This window comes from Xiphophorus maculatus, chromosome 8, assembly GCF_002775205.1.
Source record: "Xiphophorus maculatus strain JP 163 A chromosome 8, X_maculatus-5.0-male, whole genome shotgun sequence".
Classification (NCBI taxonomy): Eukaryota; Metazoa; Chordata; class Actinopteri; order Cyprinodontiformes; family Poeciliidae; genus Xiphophorus; species Xiphophorus maculatus.
In genome coordinates, this window is record NC_036450.1 from 24,540,287 (window position 1) to 24,560,277 (window position 19,991).

Sequence of the window (19,991 nt, forward strand, 5' to 3'; positions counted from 1 at the left end):
CTTGTTTGTGTTTTAGAGTAGGGATGGACAACCCTTGTTTGACCTGTTTTCCTTTGTTATTTTGCACATGTTTGTGGTGCCCTTATCCAAATGGATACACAAGGGTAAAAAAACCACAAGGGTTTTATTTTTTTATCCAAAAATAAAACTTTGTAGCCTAGATAACTCACAAACAATATTTTAACATAGAATTCCTTACAAAAAGCTTAAATTGTAAGAGAAAATCTTTCAGTACTCAATATACTGAGTACTGAACTGACTATTAAATTCATCATTGTGTTGTGAGGGAATGCAAAACTTATTATGTGAGAATGTGAATGAGGTAACACAAAAGAAATAAAATCCCCCATGACCCTTACGGGACTCCATAGCTGTCAGTTTCAGTGTACAGGGAAAAAAATATATTAAAAAACCCTGCAAAAAAGACGCTGTGCATGACTTTACACAAAGTCTAGTTTTACACATCTTTTGGTCACATTTGAACTATTAGTCTTTTTGGACACACAACTAACCTGATTTTTAATCTACTGAACTGCAAATAAAGGTCAACTTTACTGATTTCTCTGACATTTTCTGATTGGCAGCATTAAAACCATAGTTTACAGAGAGATTTAAAAGGATCAAGATGATCTCAGGTTAGTACTGATTGTGGTTGTTGCACTTGTGGACTGTGAAAACATAAATCCTGAAACTTAAACCAAAGGAGATCCAACCAAATGTTAGAGTAAGCAAACCAATGCTATTAGAATATCTCAATTTTTTAGCTTGCTGTGTTTTCCCACTGATATTTTATTAGTTTTTCTTTTGGATTGTGCAGGACATACATCACATTAAAGTTATAAAAAGGTTTTATCATGACCTAGGTTTCCACATTAGCAGTAACTTACATTTTAACAGTGGTTTGTTGAGTTTGTTTTTTTTTATATGCACTTTGACAGAACTGTAAAAATGACAGTGAAAAACTAAAAGAAAAAAAGAAAGACCAACATTTGGTTAAGCTGAGAAAACAAAAGAGAAAAAGTAGAGCAAGACAAGTCAGGAGAGGACAGCAATACAATATGGAGCGTGGCTAAATCAATAAACATGTTAAAATGGGACGAGATCAAACAGGACGGGACAAGACGGGACAAACAAAACAAGATTCAATAAGACACAACAAGGCCAGATGGTTCAACATGAGCCGATAAAAGAGGAAGGGAAGAGACGTAACGAGACAGGGCAACAAGAGACAAAACAAGCAGATGTAAGAGACGCAATAAAGCAGAAGATGGGGAGGATGTAACAAGACTGAAGCAATATAAGATGAGACAGGAGGCGATTAACAAAAGAAAACAGAGCCAAAGGACGGCATGTACAGTAGGAAAAGGAGAGAAAACCTCACATGAGAGAGCACAGAAAGAGACGAGGCAAAAAGAGGAAAGACAGAACATCAAACTAACCAAAGACCTGGCAATTCAAGGTCTTGAATTGTCTGGCAATCCAACCTTGGATGAAAATCCTTGAAGGAAATATTAAACAGAAATCAGCAAAACGAGTAGAGTTACTAGAAATGTGGACGATAAGACAGAAGAAACGACAAGACAGTTGAAAAAGATAAAATACCAACAACAACAACAAATAAAGAACAATGAATAAAAGCTCAAGTTCAAACAGAAAAACATTAAATCAGGCAAGTTAATAAAAGGTTTTAACACAAAACAGAACGGACGGAGCACAAACGTTACAAATGGACTTTAACAACATCTCCTCACCAGACATAGCACTGCAGCCCTTCTCTCTGTGTTACTCCAAGAAAGTGAATTTACTTCAAAGTTTAATAGAGTCAAAAAATAGAGACACAAAAGAAGTTTTAAAAAAAAGACAATTGATTGTAGCAAATTGAACCCAGGTGTTCCTCAAGGCTGTTCTGCCTGTGACCATTCATCACAAGAATGAAATATATTACAATGCTTTGATGGAACAGTTATGAAGACGTTGTCACGACAACAGGCTAATGCTCTAAAGAAAATTCTCGAAAAATGATCTCGTTCTTCTTAGCCAATATAAACCATTTTGATAACCCTGACCAAAAAAGAAAAGGGAATATGTAAATATCTGGTTTCAGCTGTTCACGGAGCAACAATGAGAAATGAGGCTTAAAAAATAAGTTGGATTTGGATAAAAATAAAAGGATTGTATCTGGGAGAGAAATTGCAAAGCTAACTGAAAAAGCAAGACAAGAAAGACCGAAAATTTGTAACTAGAAAAGGGTAAGATAGAAAAACAGCATACTGGGAAGATAAAAGAAGTTAAAATAATACCTTGTAATGCAGAATGAGATGAGGTGAAGATAGAGAAGAAAACTGGGACAAACTGGACAAGGCAAAGCAATAAGGTCATCTAAACTCTTAATTTTTTACATTTAGGGTTTGAAACCAATGGATTCTAATGGACTGGCAGATCCGTATGTAAAGTTACATCTGCTACCTGGAGCCAGTAAGGTATTTATCAACAAGTTGACCAATTAAAAGTTCAAGGATGCAATAAATGTGATTGAACTCTTTTACAAGCTAAAACATGAGATTTGTATTTTATTCTAATGCTGTATATTAACCTTGTATTTTCTCAGTCAATCTTTAGCATTTGCTCCTTTCTTAGAAAGACTCTGTTCTAATCTGTTCTAAGTCCAACAAGCTTCGCACCAAGACGCTTAAAAACACCCTGAACCCCGTGTGGAACGAGACGCTGATCTACCACGGCATCACCGACGCTGAGATGCAACGCAAAACACTCAGGTACCGTGGATCACCTTTACCTGCGTTACGGTGAAGCCGGTTTTGAATCGGAAGGATTTGTAGAACTCGTGGTCGTCTTCCCGCAGGCTGTCGGTGAGCGACGAGGACAAGTTTGGACATAATGAATTCATTGGAGAGACACGGGTGGCACTCAAGAAACTGAAGTTTGACCAGAAGAAGAATTTCAATGTTTGCTTGGAGAGAGTGATCCCGGTAAGCAAGAACATTCACTACTCATGTAGTACGATCCGATATGGAGAGCCATTTGACCCAATTCACTGTTAAACAGAACCAGTGACCATTCTAAACATCTATATCCATTCATCTAGTTAAGCTCAAACATAACCCCAAATAATATTTTATTTTTTGAATGTGCGCTGACTGATTCACCTTTTAGTCTGACAGGGAACTACCACCATTTGGCCTCATCTACCAATATTTATATCTTTAAAGGGGCAGTATTACGTATTTTCTAGCCATATAGTGCCATTTTATAGCACAATCAAGTGACTACCGTCAGTTGTTGTAAAAATGCTGTATGTCAAATATGACTTAAAAGAAATGTGACTTTATAATTCAACACCTTAAAATTGGGCCTCTGTCTTTCTGAAACCCCGCCTTCAGGAAGTCCTCACAACATGGCTCCTCTACTAACCACTTTAACAACGTTTTTACCAGCATTTCACTTAGAAGTAGCTAGTATGATGAGCTCAGCAGATGCACAGTTCCACCAGGTGTTTGCTAATTGCTGCTGGCTAGTCTGAAGGAGCTGAGAGGGGGACGGGGGAAGGCTGCTCTGTGAAGCAGAAGCTCAGAAATGTGGAAACTGCAGCTAAGAGGAGGAGTCTTCCTAAGTCCACCCAGGCGTTTTGCACGGCTGAATGGTTGCCATGGAGATTCAAGGTATTCTCAAACCTGCATGAAAGAATCAAGGCAACACCCCAGGTATGTTTTTGGTGAGGGAATAACATTATAACATGATGTGAAACTCAAAAAAGGGTTGGACTTTACATAATGCTGCCCTTTTAAATATTCATATGGGTAGATAAGCAGGTAAAAGATGCAGGATTTTTTCTGCTACGATGATGACAGATGTTTTGGTTTACTTGCAGGTGAAGAAGGCTGTAGGAGGGTCAATTCGTGGCATGGCACTTTATGAGGACGATGTAAGTTTCATTATTATTGCCATGATTACTCCACAAGGTTAGCAAAATACTTCTGAACTAATGTGAGATCAAATTTCTTATTTTTGTTTTTGCAAAGCTACTTTAAGACACTGTGACAGACATTGTGTGTGTTTTCAGCTTCAGACATCAGTTCCAGTTGTGATCCCGTGCAGAGCTGGAGTCTGTCTGACCTTTGGAAATAGATTCACTAAATCAAAACTGATCCACAACCTGCTTTCCCTATCTCTCTGCTTTCAGGACTTGTTTTGTTGCGTTGCTATGGATATGTCAAATCTAGGAGCCATGACACAAAGATGAAGAAGTTTAAACTTACTTTTTAGGAAAAGTTGATTTTAGCAGCGCTGCCCTACAGCCCTGAGTCACTTTACACGACTGATGTCCAACATCTGACAGTCGCTGTAAAAATTAAGTTAGGGCATCATACTTAATTTTTATAGTGCATCAGTCTTAGAGAAAAATATAGACAACCTATTATTATCACTTTGAGACTAGACATGTACGCTTTGCTCCAATTAGAGGATAATCTGTCCAGATACGAGATCAGCACAAAGGGATATTAAGATCAGAGAAAATGTGTTTCTTTGAAAAGCTCCTGCATTCATTAGCCGTGTGTGTGTGTGTGTGTGTGTGTGTGGGCAGCTGAAGGAAGGCGAGGACTCGGAGGAGAGGGGCCGCATCCTGATCTCGCTGACGTACAACAGTCAGCAGAGCCGTCTGGTAGTGGGCGTGGTCCGCTGCGCTCACCTGGCCGCCATGGATTCCAACGGCTACTCGGACCCTTTCGTCAAAATGTGCGTCCTCCTTTCATCTGCCTTTATTTCATTTTCTTTTCTTTTCTTTTTTTTGACGATGAATGAATCATGTCCAGAACTTTCTGCTTCTTTGTTGCCGTAGATGTCTGAAGCCAGACATGGGAAAGAAAGCCAAGAACAAGACGCAGATCAAAAAGAAGACCCTCAACCCGGAGTTCAACGAGGTCAGTTGCTGCTTCACAGACATAACCTGTGGGTGGAGTCGAAAAACTCCACCCACAGGTTATGTAACAGACGTTTCTTCACTGGGTTTCAGGAGTTCAGTTACGAAATTAAACACGCCGAGCTCGCCAAGAAAACTCTGGACGTATCGGTCTGGGACTACGACATGGGGAAATCCAACGATTTCATCGGTAAGTCCATGGAAAGATTTCTTCATAACTTCAGCCGTTGTTGGGTTGTTTATATGTGATGGCATCAGAAATTTCAAAAGATGTGACAATGAGTCAGACTTATCTTAGTTTTATAAGCAACAAATCAAGTACTGGTATGATGAATTAAAACAAACTCAAAACTTTTCATTTGCATCATTTACTGTTTTTCTCTTTTCGCTCTTTCTACCAAAGACTGGATAACAAAAGTCTTCAGTCTGGCGCCTTGGTCAATTTGCTTACAGAGACGTCATAATTAATTTTATTTGTTGTTTTATTTATTTCTTTTGGATTTTTAATATGTCTTCCAGCTCCAGAATGAAATGTTCATTAGAATGTGAACTTTACTGATCTTTCAGAATGCGTTCTTTCATTATTAGGCCATTACTGTTACTTGAAAATGGCCTCAAAGCAACAATATTATCACATATTGTGATAACTTCTGGCACAGTTTATCATCCAGTAACAATCGTTACAATGACCATAAAGTGCATCACTGTCCTTTGATACAAATTGGTGCATGAAATTGCAATTACACTTCTGATACCAATACAGATATTTGAGGTTTAGTATCGGCCGATACGGAGAAACAGTGCTGAATTGACTTAAAACGTTTCTTTCTTTTTAAAAACAGACATGAATGAACTGAAATACAGATTTATTTAATAACTCTGCACCAGTGCAGCACTTTATGAGGAAAAGGATCTAAACTCGTCAAACCCCACCTTCATTCCTTGTTTTCAGGGGGATGTCAGCTAGGCATCCAGGCTAAAGGAGAGAGTTTGAAACACTGGTACGAATGCCTCAAGAACAAAGACAAGAAGATCGAGCGCTGGCATGTCCTGCTTAATGACAACACCGTCCAGTTTGAGGATTAATTCACGCTGTAATAATTCGGTTGTTTGCATCTTTATTTGATCACCTCTCTGCTAAATGTTGTTTTGCAGTTTCTAAAGTTGGACCGATTCCTCCGTGCGTTCGTATGGAGTCTTCCCCAGACGTCCAATGTGAATTTTAAATTTCTCGTGACAAACATGGATGTTGAGCTAAAGTAACCCCCGCCCTCTCCCGACCCTGTTACCTAAACTAATCCAGGATCATCGTATCACACCTTGTAAAACTTGATAAAGGAGCCTCTAATCTGAGCCTTTATCATAATTCCCGGGGAAGATAAAGTCTTTGTTATCGCTGCTATCAGGTGAGAATGTTGTATTGAAGTGTGCACAGATGCTCAGACTCAACAGAGGGAATTCCCGGTCGTCTGTCTGACCTTGTCCCACCCCATCATGTCATTCCGGCGACCACGTCATTGCTGGGTGAAGAGGTCGGCTTTCCTGATGTGTCTAATCACATTTTATTAGTTGATGTGTAATGTTATTCTGGTGTGTGCGTCGTCCAAAACAAAGCAAGCAAAATATATATGTCTCTCTATATATTTTGCTTGTGTTATTGTGCCAACCGACCATGCGTTTTGCATATGTTAAATTATGAATTTGAGGCTGAACCAACAAAGTTGTGGAAAAGAGCCCAGTTATGAACTTTCTTAGGTGTATGCAGACACTTTGTAGCACCTTTAACTGCAGCACACAGTGGCAAGCTAACAGTGACCTGTCATTTTGCTAGTAATGTAAGCTAACCTGAATATTTACAAACCTTTTCCTGATAGACTGAAATAACTTACCTACTGTCTGTCAACCACTTTGAAAAGCTTTTTTCATCCCTACGACATCTTTGTTCTTCTCCCTCTTCCGTTTTTCTTTCTTTTCTTTTTTTGGTTTCCTGCCTTGGAGAGATTTCCTCTATGCCTCTTCATCTTTAGCTAGCTGCCTTCTTCTTGATTTTTATTGGCGGTCACACAACGTAGCTAGCTATCACCAGGCAAAAACACAATTCAAATGAAAAAATAAAAAACAAATTTCGTGGCCCAGAACGTTCTCGACGTGGAATAATGTTCCGCCATCGTTTTGGCGCCCACTGTGCGTCTCATATAGTGCATAATCAATTTTTGGTTGTGGACGTGAAATGTATGACGGCGTATTAGGGCCATTGTAGACAGAGAAAAAGGGAAGAATACAATCCCGTCCAAAAAAAGAGAGAAATTATCGAATTAATCTCAGAAATTTGATATGAAATTTCTGAGTTTGAAAAGTTGAAAATTGAACTGAAATTTTTTTTAGTTTAATCGCAGAAATTTGCTTGACTAAAACAAGATCATTTCTGATTTTGACAAGTCAAAAGGTTGCCAGAAATTTTGAAATTAATCTCAGAAACGTCCTAGAAAAAACACGCACATTTCTGAGTTGCAATTGCAAACATGAATTTTTCTGAGTTTTTTGGTGGAAATTGACTTTTTTTTTCTATCTACAACGGCTTTAATATACCGTTGTAGAAATGCTTTCGGCTCCACGCAGCTAAGACCTGCGCATGTGCTAGCAGTCTGCCTTGCTGGAGAAATTCAAAGGGCAAAATTAACGCTTCTGCATTCTCTATGAAATGATCATAAAACTAAATTAGACCAAGCAGTGGTTCAATAAAACACAATGAAAGATTCCTGTTCTGATCTAACTCTGTATTTTAGAGTCAGGTGAAATGTTTCCAGCTGCTTATTCTCCCTGTATTGCTGCAGATGCATGTATGAACCCATGTTGTTGAATACATGTGGCTAATTAATAAAGACATGATGGCACTTGATTTGGAGCAGAGTGGTTGGTTTTTTTTTTTGGTTTTTTTTTTCTGTGACATGGCATAAACTTTGTCTGAATCAGGCGAGGTCTAATCCAATCAGCTGATGCAGACACGCAGCTGAGAATCAAGTGGATTTTGACCTTTCTTGATAATGCACTTTCCCTCCAAGTGGGTGAAAGGTCACATGCCTGATTGACTCCGTCTGACCTTGAATCCGCAGTCGAATAAATTCAGGTATTGATCCTGCAGAAACGCCCGATAATACCAGGCTAATTTGTTCATGTTTTTTATTAAACGAAACTAAAGTTCAGCACGTCACTCAGGCAGAACAAAAGTATGTGCAAAATCAAAAGTGAACGAGACACGAAGAATAAATGATTAGATGTAGCCCATGTGAAAAGCTGATATGGAGAACCAAGATGGTCTATAAAGCGAGATATAAATGCGAACTGAAAAAAAGTGTCTGTAGAAAACAAGTTCTGCAAAATGATCCCAAAAAGGAGGTTGTACGTGAATTAAACACATTGGTATCGTAAAGGTGCGAACAGATTAAAAGATGTGAAATAACATTTAGACACAAAAAGTACATTTTAATTTCAACAAAGTAGGAAAAGTTTTTTTTTTAAATTGCAAATTGAACTAAAACTACAAACATGTCAGCCAAAGGAACCCTGACACAACTACGCAATGATTGGACGATGTCTTCCCTAGGGCTGCTTTCTTATTGGACGATATTGTACTTGTCTTCCACACACCTGAACCAAATGAATGGTTGTTACCAGACAATGGCTGCTGATGAGGGAATCCACACTCCATACCAGTTGGTGGCCGTAATGCATCATTTTTGTTGTTTGCCAACTGCCAATAAACATCAAAAAAGAAGAAGAAGAAGATGATGAGGGAATCTGATTAAGGTGTGAGGGGAAGAGAAGGACCATAAAGCTGCAGGGTGAAATCTCTCAGGGTCCGGACTTAGTCACCTCAGTTTTAGAAACTGCTTAGAAGAGAAGCATCTCAGATTAGATCCGTATCGGTCAAATATTGAACTCTGACATCCAGCAGCTGAATACTGAAACCTGGCCGGCATCACCCATCCTGTGTCCAAATTTAAATGGGGCGTTATGCACTCCTCCGCTCTCAGATACTTGAATTTTATTTCAGTTTAAAAAATTCAATTCTAATTTAAAACTAAATAAATAAATAAAAATGGCGAGAACATGATAGTCATGAACGTATGACAAAAATAGATCAAAACAGGTCTAAATATGACACTGGTTGATAGAGAAGTAATGAAGACATTTTCAAAATGAATAAAAATGAATCAGAATCCACATTGTCACAAAAAAAGGGAAAACATCTTTTCATTCCTCCTTCTAGGAACTACTGTCATTGTCTCTTTACACCCAATAAATTGAGACTATTATGAGATGACTTGAACAGCACACCAGTTTCATAGGCCAAATATAATTATGTATCAACACACACATAGAAAAATTGTCGTTTCCATTGTTTTTCTAAGAGGTTAAGTCATTTAAAAACCCTTTTCTGGCACAAAAAGTGCAAAAGAGTTGAGCTGCAATCCAAGCAAAAGTAAAATTGAGCTACCACCTGTTGTCACCTTCCTAAAATAAGTCATAAGTCATTTTTTACCAAAAGATTTTTTTTGTTTGTTTGTTTCAAAAATCACCACCTTTTGTGTGACAAAAGATGATGTAGGCAAAAAAAAAACAAAACACATTTCCAAAAATGACTTAGGTCATTATTTTAGGAAGGTGAAAATATGAAAACTCAAAAAATGCATTTTTCCCCTCCCTGTTCTTTTTACAGTATGCTACAATGTTACGACTAAACACGTTTCACATTTAAACAATCTAAATGTGAAAACAATCTAATATAAAGTGTCCTGGTGTTAGAGTAATGGTAATGCAGGTGAGAAGCTTCTCTTAAGTACAAGTTTGAGGTTTTCTACCCACCTCTGTTCACTACATATAGGTTCTGCCAAATTAGCTTTCCTTGAGGTCTATTTCCATAATTTATTATTTTGTGTCCGGAATATTTTTTCCTGTCTCTGTTTTGATTTTACTTTTGTTCACTGCTTATGCTGTTCATTGATAGTTGCTCAAAAGGTCTTGCCCATACTGGTTTATTCTTGCATTTCTATTTAGTTTACTTATATTAGTAATATCCTCTCATGTTATTATTTGACTTGCTGTTTTTATTGTATCCATGCTCTCCAGTAATGCCGTTCACTTGCATGACCTCATCATCCTCACGTGTTTCAGCTGATCTTCCACTCAAACTCTTGATTTTTCCACAGTTAAGCCCCAGATTCTCCGTTTTCATGCCCTGATTCACATCTTCTTTGTTCCCTTCTGAGTCTAGTCTTTGTGTCCTGAGTTTAGTCCATTTTGTTTTTTTGCAGCCTGTCTGTACGGAGAGCATATAAATGGGGTAATGCAAACTGGCCTAACATCTGTTTCAACACCGGAGACGTCCTGGTACGCACCATGTAGGCGTGTGCGCGCGCGCGCGCGCGCGCGTCTTTGTGTTTGGTTCAGCCAAACACACACACAGAAAGCCCTCATTGATTTCCTAACAATAGAGTTGCGACTGTTCTGGACTTTCACAATACATCTGACATGTTCAGGTTCATTCAACACAGCAGAGAAGACAAGTCCAGAAATGTCTATGTGTAAATCAATAGTTTACTTTATCACATCTCCATTCAGCATGTTAGGGGTGTGTGAGCGGCACTGATGCATTAGTCAGATTTACAGTTAAAAACATGTGTGTGTGTGTGTGTATCTCACTAATGATATTGTGGCTGTAAATGTGGGGCAGAGAGATAGGGAGTTGTTTGGCTACACTGCCTGGTCACGTGTCTGATCTGGATGTACTGTTAATCCACCGGAAAACATTCCTCTCCTCCTTCTTCTCCTCCTCCTCCTATTCTTCTTCGCCTTCATATTTAAAACCGCCAATGAATGAAAAACCTCCCAGAGGCAGAAGTTAGCACTTTGCTGCAGAGGTAAAGTCGAACAGCCTCTCTCTCTCTCTCCCTCGTCCGGCCGCAGCTCCATCGATGCGCCAAGATGACGCACATCTCCGCTCTCTTGGCTCTCACTGTAACGTCAACACTCCTGGGCTGCACGGCCGCGCGAGCCTCCATCGACTGCAGCTGGACCAAAGTTTCGTCCAACGGCCAGCTGCACGTCAGCTTCCTCCGGGGGGATCCGCACGGCAGCGCCGCGGCACCGCGCCTGTACCACGGCGTCTGGTCCGGGGAGCGCGCCCTGCTCGGCTGCACCTGGAGTGATGACGCAGCGCTGATCCAGAGCTACCTGTCTGCGTGCCGGGGGCGCACGCGGGAATTTAAGGACCGCGCGGGGAGAACGTTGGATCTGGAGTCTTTGTTTGACGCGGATCGCTGCGTCTCTCTGGCCTCTCCGAGCTTTGCTAATCTCCCGGAGCGCACAGCGGGGAGACACGTGAGGAGCCTCGGAGATCAAGGTGAAGGTGAAAGGTCAGAGGTTAGGACACACGCGCGTGTAAAGCGCGGCTTTATCGTCCCCGGGACTCTGTGGTGCGGCTCTGGCAACAAAGCGCCATCATACGCAGATTTGGGTAAGTGACGCAGTGTTTGAACTAACCCTAATAAGATTGTACTGTTTACCTAATCACATTATTCACATTATTCACATTATTCACATTTTACCCCATGGTGTTAACAAAAAGTCTGTAATGTTTTGAGATCGGCTACATGTGGGCATTTATCTTATCGTTTATCAATTATCGCGATAAATTTCTTACAAGTTTTGATTTAACTTTGTCATGATGAAAAACCATCCATATTGTCTGGATTGTTAGTTTTAGTGTTTTCTCCACTGTTTGTTAAATGAGTATATCATAACAATACATATGCTATGTATTGTTATCATAGCATAGCAATACATTTGGAAATATTTCTAAATGCAGTCACTGTGTGCAGTTTAGTGATACAAATCATACTTTTTATGTGACTGGTGTTTTCAGCGTATTACAAATTGCTATGATTGCTGCGCCATAGTCACTTGAAAGAAAAGTAGCAACAAACTGTTTCTATCGTCACTTTTATCGCTCTCACAATACTACCGCAAAATATCGTGATAAAACTTGAAGTTATATCACAAAGGTTTTTCAGTTGTGGGCCTTTTATGTTGTGCCTTTTGAGAAATGCTTTGTGATTTGTTATACTCTCACTGGCCACTTTATCAGGTATAACCGTTTTATCAAAAATAGCTAATCAGCCCGTAAAATGATAGCAACTCTGTGTATATTTATGAAGGCAACTATATCTGGGCCTCTAGATAAAAACGACCTGCTGAAGTTCAATGGCACATCAGAGGAAGGAAGAATGGGGATTTAAGTGCCTTTAAATGTGCCGTAGTTATTGGTACCAGACCTGCTGGTCTCTATTGGGGTATTTGAGAGACTTTCTGTAAGGTTTGAGGGCAAAGTCAAAACACTTTCGGGTTTAAAAATGGCCAGGGAAGAATCAACAATAACAACAAAAGAGAACAATTGGACAGAATCCAAAGTTGCAGGGCTCTAATTTACATATATCATGGGCATTAATGTAATCTTAATTTTGAGGTTTTTATGATTTTCTTTTTGTTTCTTAGCCTCCTAATCCAAGTTTAAATGGTAGTACAACGCCACTTTGATGATTTTCAGAATTCTGCCGCACAAGTTTTAATTTTATTGAGAATTTTCTCTAATCCACACAGGATCAAAATTATAAGTCAAGTTTATAGCACATTTCAGCGACATGGTAGTTCAAAGTTTTTACGTGATAAAAACATCACGCAGTAACAAGAAATTATGAAACAACCAATAAACATTACATTTTGTTTAATGTTTATTCTTTTATGGCTTCTTCTAAAGCCATAAAACAATCTTTCACTAATTAAGATAAATATCTTAATGACGCCACATAGTTTCAATCGAGAAAATCCCGAGTCTGTTTTGTCTATGACAAAAAAAGTCCCACTTCTGAAAAAGTTTTTATGCACCTACTGTCCTGTTGAATAATATTAATAACCATTTAGCTGCTGATTTGTGTTGAAAAGTGTAAAATCTGATAGTTTTTTTCAAAATTTTTGCAATACATGATGCCTCCACCACCATGCTTAACAGCCGGTAAAGTCTTGTTAGGTTTTGAAAGCTTTAACTCGACTCATCCTACCAACGTCTGCTGTCTCGCCTGCCCATAACATTCTTATATTCATATTTGTTTTTCTCCATGCGGGTTTCCGAAGCAAAGTGTGCAAAAATAATCCAGTAAAAAGAAAAAAAAAAAAGATTACTATGTTAATTGCGCATCAATAAAAGGTGCTTTATGAAAACTCATAATGTCAGGATCTGTGTTTTTCCTTGTTTATTTAGAGTTTTCTGTGTCCTTAAGTCTCTTCGTTGTCCTGTCCTCCCCTTGATTGTTCCCAGGTGTGTCTCGTTTCTGTGATTACCCTCCCGTGTATTTAACTCCACCTGTGTTCCTTGTTCCTCGTCGGGTTCTCGTCAATTGTTCGTCAATGTTAGCTTCTTCGTCGTCAGTGTTTCCTTGTGCCTGCTGTTCGTAGTTTGGCTGGTTTTCTCATTAAATCATCATTTTTCATCTTACCTGGGTCCGCTGCCTCTGCCTCACCACCTCTACACACCGCTTCATGACACATAACCACTTCTTCTGAGCAAAACTCCTTTCCCACTCTCTCCCCTCTTGCAGGTGTTTTTTCAGACACAGACAGCTGCTGCAGGGAGCACGACCAGTGCAAACACACCATCCTGTCCTTCCAGTCCGACTTCGGCGTCTTCAACAGCAACATCTTTACCATGTCCCACTGCGACTGCGACAACAAGTAACTCGCCGCCTCCCAAACAAAGCCTGCTCCGTCCCCAGCAGACAAAATCGCCGCTATCTGTGGATTTGCTCACGGTCTCCCCCCCCACGCTCTCTGCGCTCCAGGTTTCGCAGCTGCCTGATGGAGGCGAACGACAGCATAGCTGACGTGGTGGGCTACACCTTCTTCAACCTGCTCAAGATGCACTGCTTCACCTTTTCTCACCGACTCCAGTGCGCCGAGAGGAACTGGTTCGGAATGTGAGTCTCGTCTTGATTCCAAACGTCGGGCAACATGTAGCAATACTCTGAGAGCATCGATCTCAGTTTCTAGACAGAAACGTTTCAAAAGCAGTTCATGGAACTGGCCGGAACTTTTGGACAGACAAACAAAGTTATCCAATGAGCAAATAATAACTTAGTTTTTTTTGTGTGTGTGTGTGTGTGTAAGGAATCAATTTTGTATGTACTTTGACAATGACAGTACTTTGAAAGAAAACATAAGGAAGTTAATGCCATTACTAAAAGCTAAATCTGCAACTAATTGATCTTATATTGGTGTCTCACTTCATTCATGTCTCTGGGATTATGTTGGCTATACAGTAAATGAACCGCTGATATAGCGACTACAGCCACCCAAAAGTTTGAGAGTACTTAGGACTCCTTCTAAAAAGTCTTGTATGTTCATATTTTAATAGTTCAAGCAGCAAAATGTACCTTAATATGCAATATGCATACAGTGGAAACCATTTCAGCACTTGGTGCCAATTAGCACCAAGAAAAATGAATGACGCTCCTGAATTAGCAGCTTTGCAAACACCAGCCAATAGCGTGTCAAGTAGCGTTGCTCCTACGTATCCCAGCTTCCCGAGCTGCATTTTCTCTCGACTGTTTCAGGCATTCTCTACGAGAAAAAAAAAGAGAATGCAAGTAGGTGATTTTTCTGCAAATCTTCCCTAAAATTTCTGCAAATTTTTATCATTTCTGCAAACAATGGACCACGAATAGGCGGGTTTCCACCGTATCCCCCCGCAGCAGGATGCTACCACCTCCGTGCTTGACAGTTGATGCACATTGTCTCATTGTTGTCAACTGGCAAGTTTTTTTGTCTCAGTTGATAAAGAGCCTGTCAAAGTGGCCACCGTAAGCTTGAATTTTAAGTTAAGCTTGAAGTGGTACGTTAATGTGGGTTTGGCACCCATCAGTTGACGGTGTTGTTGCTTGTCTGTGGAAAATGACCCAGACAGTAGAATCCTGTTCCTTTCACCTGACAGTGCAGGTCTTCTTTGAGATCTTGGCATAGATACATCCAGAAGACTTTCCCAACTTCCTTCTGGCAGCTCCTGTGTGATATTTTCATTTCAGATGTTTGTGAAGACAGTCTCTCAGAGCAGTTATTTAGTCTTGGAGGGCGACTCAACGTGTTCTTCGTTGATAGTAAACAATATAAATGGGAACTTGAAGAACCAGGTAACAGTGTAGGTATTGGTTACCTTAAATGTTCCCATGTAGAATAATTTTGCTACGTGTCCGTCAACATTTTTCTCTCCCCTCTCGTCATTTCTCCCTCTGCTCTGACCTCACAGGTGTAAAATGACTCAGATGGCGCTGTACGCTGACGTCCACTCGCCCACGCTGTACGAGTCCAGCGAGTCCATAGAGGGCTGCGTCAACAGCTCCTGCTCCGACGTCAACTCCACCGCACCTGCACGACTCCACGAAACAAACACGCCACGTCCGCACCTGCTGTCCTCTACCGCTGCCACGGACACGGTGCCCGCAGCCTGGGCCACTCCCTCCGTCACCGCAGCGACCGACTCTATGAACTCCACAGACGCCAAGGCGTCAGCATCGACTGTGAGGAGCGATGACCTGGGGAACGTTTTACCCTCCACGCCGCTCGCTGTGTTTCAGCAGCACAACAGCGTTACAGGTACTTCAACCTGAAGGCACCTGGCGCAATCGGTTTAGTTTTACACTCGGTTACCGAAACTGAAATCCCCCCTGATGTTTGTGTCCCCTCCACAGCGGAGGACAGGTCTTGCATTCCGTACAAAGAACTTGATGAGTGTAAGAACAAGATCCTACCGCAGCAGAGGAAATATGGCCTCCACAACACAGAGACAGGAACGCTTTTTCACTGCAACTGTACCGCCAAGTAAGTCCAGCCATGTTTTCACATTAACGTCTGTGTGTCCAGGGCCGGTCCAATCCTTTTAGGGGCCCTATGCAGATTTTCATTTAAGTCCCGTAAGCTACGTTTCAGTTCCACCTTCTATCACATATTTAGTCTGCTCTTAAATGGCATAAACTGTTTTTATGGCTTATTTTCATTTTATGTTCGATGATGTCTTCGTCGGTTTGCAGTTGTTACACAAAATCCCCATTAAAATATAATAAAGTTTGTAGTGTTAATGTGACTAAAACTGAAAAAGTTCAAGGGGTAAAAATACTTCAGCAAAGCAGTGTAGTCTCAGTATGTATTAATAATAAAGTCGCGACTCATGCATCATCTCTAAAATATTGAACCTTAATTTTTGCAAAGCAGTCTCAGACCCAGCGATTACAGAACACTCCCTTTTCTGTGTGTGTGTGTATGAGGGCGTGTGTGTGTGTGTGGCTGCTTAAACAAATCAGACGTGGGGAGACATTTCATAACACAAAACTAGACCAGGGCCAGTGTAAACATTCACCAGCTTATGTAACACAGCGGCTCTCTGACAGGCCTTTACGTCTCTGGACGTTACTGAAGAGCCACAGTAACACTTTTTATCAGTTTGTCAGCTTGATTTAACAGACTGTTTAATTTTTTTAATGAAACCTATCTGACGTTTCTCTGCACGTCCTTCCAGACTGTTCCACACTCTGACTCAACAGAGACAACTGAGCAAAGTGGAGACTCTTCTGATTGGACATGTGTCTCAGTCCTGCTTCCTGCCCCAGGACTGCACATCAAGCAGCAAGTCAGTATTTACACAGATACATACTGCTTTGTTTTGTGTGTAATATCGCATAATAACTCTGTGGGACAAACTTTTTAATTAACCCACCATAAAAGTTTGTCTAAGTCCTTTTAAGAAACCATCACCACAGTACAAAGATGTACAAAAAGAGAAAACATTTGGATAAAAATACTAGTCTTTGATTGACTGAAGAGTCTGTCACAGATTTTCAACTTTTTCCAAAAAGCTGAAAATTTATAGAATAAATAATGGTGATCTGTTAAGTATCTCTGAATTCACAAAAATGAATCCAGATGCGCTGAATTATTAACATTAACGTAGCATAACACACAAATGGAATTCAGAGCTAAATATTTGCGATCGATGTGACCCCACTGGGTCTGCTGTACTAAATAAAAGCGACCAGATCAAATGAGCATTTTTCACATCCTAACAATAAAGTATTGTTAATCGACAAATGTTATGTTAGGACAAAATCTTGAGAAACAGCCAGCAGAGACTGACAGATGTAATTGACGTCGCCACATTTACAAAGATTCGTTGCTACATAAGTTGACTGTTCAGAGTGCTTTATCTGAACCCATTCATTTTATTTTAGTTTTATTTATTTCATTCGTTCACAGTTTAAAATGGCCATGCGGCATGTTGACATGAACAAAAGTCCTGAACGAAAAGCAGTAATTTGAAGGGGGAAAAAAAAAACCCTCATATAATTTATACCTTACCTCTTATATATTCTACATTAATATAATCTAAGTTAATATAAGTAAAATTACAGAGATAGAGATAAAAACGTTTTCATTTCCTGCTTTGATTCATCAGCTGCACTGCGACGGTGGTGAAAGCAGAACTTCCTCGGCTGGACCCAACGAGTGTTGAAGTGGCGGGGCGGCGCCATCTACAGGCAGAGAGACGGAAGCGCAGGAGGCCGGGCGAGACGAAAGCGAAGAGGAAAGACCGAGCCGTGAGACTTTACAAGCTGTGTGTGAGAATGACTCGACCCAAACAAACCGGGAAGAACAAAAAACAAGTCACAGGAACACAGGTCAACTGAACGGCCGGTAGCAGGGAGGAAAAAAGACATTGTGAAATAAATAATTGAAAATGGTTTTACAGGACTTTATTCAAACAATGGAACAAATTTCAGCTATTTTAAGTTCTTTTTTTCCCTCTATGAAAGATTATTTATGTCATTTTAATGTGACTGGATTGTGAGGTAATTGTTTTAATCATTTTCTGACTTAACAGTAAAGTTCCATATTAAAAGCCAGACAGATCAGTAACTACCTCAAGTAAAGACTAAGCTTTACATTTCTTCCATAGATGTAGAAGCTCAATGTTTATAGAGCTGAGGGAAGAAAAAAAAAAAAAACAATGTTCAGAATTCAGCAAAATTAAGTCTTAGTTGCTTATACTGGAATTATTATTCTTATTTCAGCTCTCTTCAATGAAATGACTATATATTAAGCTTTTAGGTTGAAACATTAAACAGTTGAACACGGAAAACTTACAGTCATTATTTCCAAGGCAACGCTGTTAAATAATAATCAGCATAAAAGCAGAGTTTGTCCTTCTGGAAATGAACGCAGTGTTGCCTCGTGGCCACGAGGGGGCGGTGGTTTCCAAACTTTGAAACTACAATCTTTAATCGCCTCTTAGGCTGACAACAAAACAAGTACATTTTTAAAATCCTCTTCATATAGCAGACATTTTCCCCGGCAATGTATTTTAGTAAGAATAAGTGAATAAAGAAATAAAATAAGAACTCGGGATACAAAGATTTTTACAATAAAGATTGAATTGAATTTTTTTTCTCAACATTTCTGAGACGATAACTGACAGATATTTATTTCACAATGTCTTATGTTTTATTAAGAACTGAAAACGCCTTTGGGACCCTATTAAATATTGCACTATTATATATTTATTTGATCAACCTCTGAGTCACTGTGGAGCTTAAGCCAAGCTCCTTCTGGAATCTGGGAAATGGATTTCTTCTTTAGTGAAATGTGGCAGAATTTATTTCCGAGACAAAAATTGAGCCTGAGGATTTGTTCACGTTTCTACTACTGTACTTCATGTAATGTGTTCATCTGCTCCAGATCTGGTGTCTGCTTCTCGCCCTGGTTGGTTCGAAAATGTGAAAAAACGACGGCGGCTTCAAAAAGGTTCACACTCCTGTTACGACGCCACCTGTTGGTGATGCGAGAAAACAAAACCAAACGTGACCGTCATAGATCCTTTGAAATGTTTTTCAGATAATGTGACATTTATTAAGTGGAGTTCAACTGAAAAACAAACAAATTTGTCGGAAAGAAGGAAACAAAACTAGACCTATCCGATTATGAGGGCAATTTTAGCTCCAGACTTTGACTAGGCCGGAACTTGAAAATTCCCCTAATAAAGTCTTTATTTTTCTTGAGCTTCATCCATCTTGATTGTACTTAAGTAAAGTAACCTCAGAGCATTATCCTGCCACCACCATCCTTTGCTGTTGGAATAAAAATAACAAATTAATAACTTTTCTCCAAAAAGTTGCACAGAATAAATGTCACATGATATGTGGGGGGGGGGAAAAAAAGTTGTCATGTTCTCATTTTTATATGTAAAAAAATTAAAAATCTGGTGTGAACACGTTTGATAGCTGCTGTCTGTCCGTAGCCCAGCTCCTATAAGGGCACGTTGAAGATGTATTTGTACAGAATTCTTGTGATGACCTTTGTAAATTTTGGTTGGCGTTGCAATGAACTGGAAATCATTTGTAAATACTTGTACATAAGAAGCACTCATAAAAGTTGAGATTTATGAACATCAAAATGTTCCCATTGTGTTTCTTTCAGTTTGTCAGAGAAGGAAATTTGCAGCCAACGGTGAAAGTAGGAAGGACGCGTTTTCTCTGCTGGAAAGTTTGGACGTGTCAAAGCACACAAAATATGATCTGGTCCTCACAGATTGTAACATTATTTAAGTGTGACCTGAAATGTAGAAAATACACAACATGTTCATTAATTATTAAACAAAGATTAAGCTGAAAAAAATGCTTGGAAAAAAGGTAGAACATTTTTACTTCCATAGAAATTAAGACCAGAAATATAACAGGCACAATCATGAGAAGAGCAGGAGGAAAGTTGTTTAATGTGTAAACGGCAGCATTTTTCTCCAGGTGCCGCTCCCTGACAGTCTGGCGCCCTGGGTGGACTGCCCATGTTAATAGTTTTTACACACCAGTTCAGTTTGGATACGGGTAAATAAACCAATTTTTTCTAAAACATTTTCCCATCCGGCTTCAACTGGGAGATGATAAAAATCTAATTTCCCAGCAAC

At 39.7% G+C, this 19,991-nt stretch overlaps 2 protein-coding genes across 3 annotated transcripts in view; both read left to right on the forward strand.

Annotated features, from left to right (window-relative positions):
- The window catches only part of LOC102235685 (rabphilin-3A-like), a 32,112-nt gene extending 24,277 nt beyond the window's left edge, over positions 1–7,835 (forward strand). For both annotated transcript variants that reach the window (XM_023337759.1, XM_014473686.2), the window contains exons 9-16: positions 2,406–2,480; positions 2,665–2,774; positions 2,861–2,987; positions 3,887–3,940; positions 4,601–4,752; positions 4,856–4,937; positions 5,030–5,126; positions 5,889–7,835. In XM_023337759.1, coding sequence (XP_023193527.1) covers positions 2,406–2,480; positions 2,665–2,774; positions 2,861–2,987; positions 3,887–3,940; positions 4,601–4,752; positions 4,856–4,937; positions 5,030–5,126; positions 5,889–6,022 — 831 coding nt within the window. In that variant the 3' untranslated portion in view covers positions 6,023–7,835. The remainder of the gene's footprint in view (positions 1–2,405; positions 2,481–2,664; positions 2,775–2,860; positions 2,988–3,886; positions 3,941–4,600; positions 4,753–4,855; positions 4,938–5,029; positions 5,127–5,888) is intronic.
- Positions 7,836–9,559: 1,724 nt separating this feature from the next.
- On the forward strand, positions 9,560–19,484 carry LOC102235934 (group 3 secretory phospholipase A2-like). The gene is made up of 7 exons (XM_023338747.1): positions 9,560–11,453; positions 13,591–13,723; positions 13,831–13,965; positions 15,291–15,637; positions 15,733–15,862; positions 16,557–16,667; positions 17,490–19,484. The coding sequence occupies exons 1-7, from the start codon at positions 10,922–10,924 to the stop codon at positions 17,719–17,721; spliced, it is 1,620 nt and encodes a 539-aa protein (XP_023194515.1). The 5' UTR covers positions 9,560–10,921; the 3' UTR covers positions 17,722–19,484.
- The last annotated feature ends 507 nt before the right edge of the window (positions 19,485–19,991 follow it).

Excerpts from the sequence above, each read along its gene's own strand:
- LOC102235934 (XM_023338747.1), top strand. The coding sequence starts at position 10,922 with ATGACGCACATCTCCGCTCTCTTGGCTCTCACTGTAACGTCAACACTC. Across the intron at positions 13,966-15,290 it reads GAGAGGAACTGGTTCGGAAT|GTGTAAAATGACTCAGATGG; the intron begins GTGAGTCTCGTC and ends CTGACCTCACAG. Across the intron at positions 15,863-16,556 it reads CACTGCAACTGTACCGCCAA|ACTGTTCCACACTCTGACTC; the intron begins GTAAGTCCAGCC and ends ACGTCCTTCCAG.